General features: G+C 46.9%; 1 protein-coding gene across 1 annotated transcript in view; it reads left to right on the top strand.

Annotated features, from left to right (window-relative positions):
* Positions 1 to 7289, top strand: part of HEBP1 (heme binding protein 1) — a 28347-nt gene extending 21058 nt beyond the window's left edge. Inside the window, exon 4 of the mRNA XM_079937443.1 lies at positions 3780 to 7289. Coding sequence (XP_079793569.1) covers positions 3780 to 3957 — 178 coding nt within the window. The 3' untranslated portion in view covers positions 3958 to 7289. The remainder of the gene's footprint in view (positions 1 to 3779) is intronic.
* The last annotated feature ends 277 nt before the right edge of the window (positions 7290 to 7566 follow it).

The following is a 7566-nucleotide window of genomic DNA, read 5'->3' on the forward strand; positions in this document are numbered from 1 at the left end:
CCAGCAGCGGGGGACTAGGATCTCTGAGAACAGCCTGCTGACTTTCTGTACGCTTACCACCTGGGCCCCATCGCCCTCTTCGCTCTGACCAGAGCCAGCACCTACTCACAGGTGACGCCCAAGTTTCTGTCGCTAGACCCGTCTCTTTCCCCGGTCGTATCTCTGACTCCAGTTCCTGCCCAAGTCTAGGGAGATTTCAGTGCCCAGCACACACTTAGGGGCTCAATAATTGTTGCACGAATTCGTTTCATCGAGGCACCCTCACAGCAATATGCCCCAAACCAGATGAAAAACCCACCCGCCCCGATTCCCTCTTCTGGTTGGTGGTGTCGGTTTCCACTCAGAGACTTAACTGGAAGCCCTGGAGAATCCTTGACTCCCTCCACCCCACCCCCGCCCTGGCCTCTCCCCGCCCCACGCTCACCTCCCACATTTGCCTTTGTCCAGGCCTTCGTCATCTCTCTGTCAGCTGTTCCTGGCCTCCGGTGACTCCCTTCCCCTCATCTCTCCACCCCCCCACCCCAGAGGGGTCTCTCCAAACTACAGTCCGATCACGGCAGTCCCTTAACTTTAAAACCCCTTCCCGAGTCCATCTTTGCATCTAAGGTCAGGCTCAGAGTCCTTAGTGTGCCCTTCAAGGCCCTTTCCAACACGGCCCCAGTCTATCCACTTTGTTTGAATCCCCACCACTGTGCCCTTAGTAGGTGCTTCAGATTTTATTCTATGAGTGAGTGAAGATGGAGGCCAACAGACTTTGCCCTCATCTGTAGGCCTATCAACCTGAAGACAGCGACTTCCATCATTTCTCCCAGACGGTTCATTTAGCCAAGAGGTCTAATATGTGTGTTAGGTGCTCAGAATACACCAGTGGCCAAAGAGTGACAAAGATCCCTGCCCTCATGGGGCCTGTATTCTACCAGGGGCCTCAGACCATAAACAAAGAATAACTTTTATATAGTATGTTAGAAGGTGAGAAGTTCTGAAGAAAGAAAAGGATAGGAAAGGACGGAGGGAGGAAAGAAGGAAGGAAGGGAGGGAGGAAAGAAAGAAGGGAGGGAGGAAGGGAGGAAAGAAGGAAGAAAGGGAGGGAGGGAGGAAAGAAGGAAGGAAGGAAGGGAGGAAGGGAGGGAGGGAGGAAAGAAAGAAGGGAGGGGAAAGGAGGAATGGGGAAGGGGAGTGGGGTTACAAGATCGAAAGCATTTTTAGGGGAGGCCTCTTTGAGAAGATGAGGTTGTTAACTGAGTTAACAACAGTTCTTCATCATTAAGCTCTCTTGCTAGTTACTTTACATCACCATTATGTCTCTCACCTCGGGCATCAGGGAACTGGAGACTGTTCTGAGCAAATTGCAAAGTAACAACAATAGCTACTGTTTGCTGTGCGTTTCCCACGTGATGGGCAGGAGGCTGAGTGAGGAGTTTGCCCTTGTTTTCTCTTTTTTGATCTTTACAACAGCCTTCTGAAATTGATGCCCCCATTCCTACTGAACAGATGAAGGACCTGAAGGTTAGAGAAATGCAAGCATTTGCCCAAGACCATGAGCTAGACGGTGGCAGAGGTAGGATGTGAGCACACAACTAGCCATTTTGCCTCTCAACTGATGAATGAAGGTATTTGAGGACCACTCCTTTGGATGTTTGTAGAAACCAGTAGCTTAAAGAGCCAACATCATCGATTTACACAGAAAACAGCTTAGTATCACATCTTGAGAGGGGGCTGCAGAGGCATTTAACACCTGATCACCCCACCCCCATCCAGCATCTGATTCGTTTCAGACGGGCGGTCCTCAATCTATAGACATTCTTCAAAAATAAGCCCAGTGTCTTACAGGCTTTCATTGTCAGAACAATCCTTCCTTAATTAATATTCATCCTCTGCCTCCTAATCCAGTTTTATCTCATTTGAGCCTCAATGAAGCTAGAACTCACCTTTCTCCATCTGCCTTATAATCTTTCTTCAGTAGACTTGAAGGACCAAGCCCCCTGTCTCCCAAATTGGTCTCAGCCCTGTCCATGTGCTGTAGCTATTGTCTAGACATTAGAACAACCAACTCCTTAGAGATGAACTCCTGGGTATTTTCAAAGCAGTAACCCTGTAATCAATGTGCTGAATGCTTAGCGAGTTATAAAAGAGCAAAGCGTGAGTCAGAGAACCCCACCCAGAATAATGCATTTGGCCCAATCTTGGCTGGGCGCAGATTCAGACCTTTGAGTCATCAAGCTCGTTAGAAATGGGGATGTGTTTGACACTAGTAAAGATTGTAATGCAGCCCCAGATTTAGAGTGGTGTATTTAGGGTAGGTCACAGGACGAATTTTGGAGCGAAGGCAGGTGACGTAAGGAGAGAATAACGGTCGTGAAAAGACAAACTTTATTGCTTCTCTATCTCCACCTTCTGCCATCAAGAGAAAAGCCTGATTTGGAAAAATCATCTTTACTTACTAGAAAAAGAAGGCTTTCCTGATTTGAGCAGGAGAAGGGATCTATTAGAAGTGATTTCTCTTTTGCGGTACGCGGGCCTCTCACTGCTGTGGTCTCTCCCATTGCGGAGCACAGGCTTCAGACGCACAGGCTCAGCGGCCACGGCTCACGGGCCCAGCCGCTCCGCGGCATGCGGGATCTTCCCGGACCCGTGTCCCCTGCATCGGCAGGCGGACTCTCAACCACTGCGCCACCAGGGAAGCCCTGAAGTGATTTCCTTATTTGGGGCAGGCATGCTTAAAGCTTGCCTAGGGGCCCTGCCTTTGGTAGCTCTGTTTTCTTTTGTTTGTTTGTTTTTTAACATCTTTATTGGAGTATAATTGCTTTACAATGGTGTGTTAGTTTCTGCTGTATAACAAAGTGAATCACCTATACATATACATATATCCCCATATCTCCTCCCTCTTGAGTCTCCCTCCCACCCTCCCTACCCCACCCCTCTAGGTGGTCACAAGGTAGCTCTGTTTTTTAACAAAGCTGCTACTTGTCCTTAGAACTGCTCTGCAGTGGGAGAAACATGAGCTCCAGCTCCACCCTAACTCCCTCGGTTCTCCTCCCCGCCAGCTGGCGACAGAGAGGCAGGGAAGAGAGGCGACTGGGGCAGCAGAGGAAGCTAGAGAAAAGGGTAAAGACATGGCTTTGGGAAAAGTCAGCCTCCCATCTGTTCAGGAAATTTCAGAAAGGGAAGGGAAGCTCGCCTATTGTACCAACTACAGTACTGGTTCCAGACTGGTTCCAGGACCCTCACAGATACCAAAATCCAAGGATGCCGGAGTCCCTTATCTAAAGTGGTGTCGTATTCGCATATAATCTACATACGTCCTTCCACCTACTTTGAATCATCTCTAGATGACTTATAATACCTATTACTGTAAATGCTACGTAAATAGTTGATGGCACGTGGCAAATTTAAAGTTTGGCTTTTTGGAACTTTCTGGAACGTTTTTTTTTCCCCCAAATATTTTCAATCTGCAGTTGGTTGAATCTGCGGGTACAGAACCCCCCGATGCCGAGGGCCGAATGTAGTGTGGTTCAGGCCCTGCGTTAGAGTTTTTTACATCCGTGATTGTAGTTAATGCTCATAACCTATTGGAAGAAAAAGGAAACATATCCCTGTTTTACAAACGAGGCTCACGCTCGGTGAGATTCGTTCCACCCCTGTAGGAAGGGGCAGATCTGAAGTCTTAACAACTAGAGCATGCTTGTCGTAATAAGAGTAGTGAGTGACTCTTTTGACGTCCCCCCCCTCTCTCTGAGACCCTGTCCTTTCTGAACCAGTGACTTGCTTTGTGTCCTCAGGCAGTTTGGCGGTTATGCCAAGGCAACTGACTACGTAGCTCATGCCGCCGAGCTGCGCACCACCCTGGAGGGTACAGCCACCTGCCGGAGTGACTTCTACTTCTGCACTGGGTATGACCCTCCCATGAAGCCCTACGGACGTCGCAACGAGGTCTGGCTGGTGAAGAGCAATGAATAATTGGCTGAACTAGAGCTCCCTGGATGCTTGCGTCTGTGCCCACTTCCTCCAGGAGGAAATGAAGCTCCCTGTGCAGCTCCAGTAGGGCCGACTTTCCTTCGGAGCCAATCAGTCACTGCCAATTTCCTGAAATAAGCACGTTCCAGATCCTGAGGCTCTTGTTCTCGTGGAGGGAAATAAGGCACCCACGATACATATGCGTCCTTCTAAATGACTTAGAAAATTCCGTGGGAGACCAGAAAAACCCAGCAGCATTTTCCCAGCTCTCTGGATCCCTAAAAACTGATTTTTAAAAATTATGGAAACCGTATTTTTGTTATTGAGGAAGAAGTGTGATTTACGTGTGATCTTTCATCTCTGATTCTTATAAGAGCTTTCTTTAAAAAGAAACTGGAAATAAAGATCTTTGACTTAAACAGCTGAGACGAATCCTAAGTGTAGTTATTTTCCAAGATTCCACAGGTGTATAGATACTACTGATGGTGTTTACTGTCGCAGGAATCCTGTGTTTACAGTTCCAAAGTCCTTCAGAATAGAAGCCCAAAGATCCCAGGGAAGGAGGACACGCACCCCATGCTAAACCACAGACACTTACCGTGACCGTGTCACAGCGATTCCATGCTCTGAAGTTGAGGAAACTGTTTGCAGCTGTGGGCCACAAAGGGTTCCAGGGACCACAAAGATAGACCAAGAAGAAAACTCACTACCCCAGATGCATAACCGTGGAGACGGGAAGACCTGCCCAGAGGGTTTATGCAGGATGATGAGATGAGGTCAGAAAAGCTGGGGTCCAGTTTCATTAACTGAAGAGGATAGAAGTGAAAGAATCAATGTGCATCTTGGCCAGAAGAGAAGGAAAGGGGACTCGAGGCTGTGAGGGGCGGTGGGGAAAGTAGCTAAGCTGGAACCAAGTGCCTGGGGGAGCCAGTAAGGATGAGAGCCAGTGGGTCACGGCACTGGGAGGGCGTGCCATCCTCCCAGGGTGCACAGGGCCAGCCCTGTCAACAGCTCTCCATGGGGTTTGCTAAAGAGGAATGAGAGCTATGTCTTCACCTTTCCTGGCCGCCTTTCAAAACAGTGGTCTCTTCTAGGGGATGGGCTTCCCCCTTTCTGAAGATCATTGGGAAATCACAGTGGCTACCGGCCTTGACTGCTGTCAGAGGCCATGCTGGGTGCCTTCCATGCACACTTTATGAGGGAGGTGCTGTCATGACCCCCATGCACATGAGGAGCTGAGAGTCCCAACATTTGTAATGTTTGGACTTACTCATTTCCTTTTTTTCCATCTCTCACACTTGATAATATGTTTGATAGGAAAGAGGTCCGCACCTGCTTTGTTCTCCATTATATCCCCAGCACTCAGTTCAGGGTCATCCATCGTTTAAGAATGAATTAAGCTGTAAGTAACAGAAAACTAAACCAGCAGTAGCTTAAGCTAATAAAATTCTATTTTCTCATGGAGCAGGACATCTAGAGATAGGTCAGTGGCTCAGTGCTTACGTCTCTGTACTCGCCTTGCTCTTTCCCTCATGATTACAAGATGGCTGCAAGCTCCTGCCATCTCATCCATGTTCCAGGTTGGAAAAGGGGAGCGAAGGAAAGGCTGTATTAGCTGCATCTGTCCCATTTTATGAGGAAACAAAAGCTTTCCCAGAAGTTGCCCTAGCAGATTTCCACCTACATCTAATGGACCAGAACTGGCACTTGGAGCCACCCACACCTGCCACGGAGATGGGGAAAGTGTGTGTGTTTGGCTTTCCAGCCTCTATGGTGGGGAGCAGCAGAAGAGAATGATTTTCAGAATGGCTTTGGGGTAGCTAATCTCCAGGGTTTTCTGCAAAGGGATGATGACTAGGTGTGTACATCTGGAATCAAGAGTTAGGGAAGGTGAGAAGTGAGAGACAGCTGGAGAGATGGGTTGAAGCCAGGTTGCAGAGGATCTTAAAGGTTTTAATTCTGCATTTTCACTTCTGAGCCCATGCAAATGGCTCGGGAGCACTTTGCTGCCTCTCTTCCAGTGTCTCCTGCTCCTTCGCTCTCGTCTATCCCTAAAAACCCCAAACAGTGGAGCATCATCGGGTGGAAAAGGGAGGGCTTTCAGGCTCCTGCCCCACAGTGAGGACACAGGTGACTGACGGGATGGCATCAAACAGTGAATTAAGAAAAGAGAGAGACAGGAGCCAAGGAAATAAGTTGTTTATCCTCATTCTGGATTAAATAATGAAAAATAGAACAACAGAGACCAGGGTTGCTAGTTGCCGATCTATGGACTAATGAAGCAATCTATTTTTTTTTTAAAGATTTTTTTTTTGATGTGGACCATTTTCAAAGTCTTTTTATGAATTTGTTACAATACTGCTTCTGTTTTATGCTTTGGTGTTTTGGCCCCAAGGTATGTGGGATCTTAGCTCCCTGACAAGGGATTGAACCCACACCCCCTGCGTTGGAAGGCAAAGTCTTCAACCGCTGAACCGCCAGGGAAGTCCCTAAAGCAATCTTTTTTCCCAACTCCAACCCACTTTCTTGTCTGTATCTTTCCTAAAATAGAGGTCAATGAAAAGACCCTATGGCCCCATCCCTTTCCTCCTCTCCCTAGAGGAGTAGAACTTATGGCCGGTATTTTAGATTGTTGTATAATTAAGTTTGAAAACAGTAAACAGTAGAGATATTAGCAAATATTCAAACTGTGCTCTAGGTGTAATGCTCGGAATCACAGCCTCAAGGCAGCAGCCTCCCTGGAGCTGCACGTATAAGGATGCTCTGCCTTCCGCCACAGGCCATCTTCCTGTGCCATTAGTATTCTTGTATGCAACTCATTGTGTACGTGTATACAATGGAATACTACTCAGCCGTAAAAAAGAACGAAATAATGCCATTTGCAGCAACATGGATGCGACTAGAGATTATCATACGAAGTGAAGTAAGTCAGAAAGAGAAAGGCAAATGTCATATGATATCACTTATACGTGGAATCTAAAATATGACACAAATGAACCTTTCTACAAAACGGAAACAGAATCACTGACATGGAGAACAGACTGGTGGTTGCCAAGGGGGACGGGGTTTGGGGGAGGAATGGAGTGGGAGGCTGGAGTTAGCAGATGTAAGCGATTATATATAGGATGGATAAACAACAAGGTCCTACTGTATAGCACAGGGAACTATATTCAATATCCTATGATAAACTATAATGGAAAAGAATATTAAAAAAAGAATACATATATGTATAACTGAATCACTTTGCTGTACAGCAGAAATTAACACAACACTGTAAATCAACTATACTTCAATTTTTAAAATGTTGATAAAATTAAAAAATTTTTTTAAATGTCCCTTGTATGTTCTGTGAGCACCACCTCATAAATTTTGTCCTGCATGTACCACAACACAATTCTACACTTTCCTGCTTACGTGAGCGCTTACAGGCCGTCAGGTGATTGTGTATAAATACCGTGGGACTCTTAGCTGAGCTCAGGGAGTTGGTCATCACCTGTTTAAGAAAGACCTCCTTCATTTACATTTGGCTTCTCCACTCTTGAGTAATGTTACATTGATCTTGAGCACAGTAATTAGAGCTTCATAGCATGCCACGCGGATGGGTATTGATTT

The sequence above is a fragment of the Stenella coeruleoalba genome (genome assembly GCF_951394435.1).
Source record: "Stenella coeruleoalba genome assembly, chromosome: 11".
Lineage (NCBI taxonomy): Eukaryota > Metazoa > Chordata > Mammalia > Artiodactyla > Delphinidae > Stenella > Stenella coeruleoalba.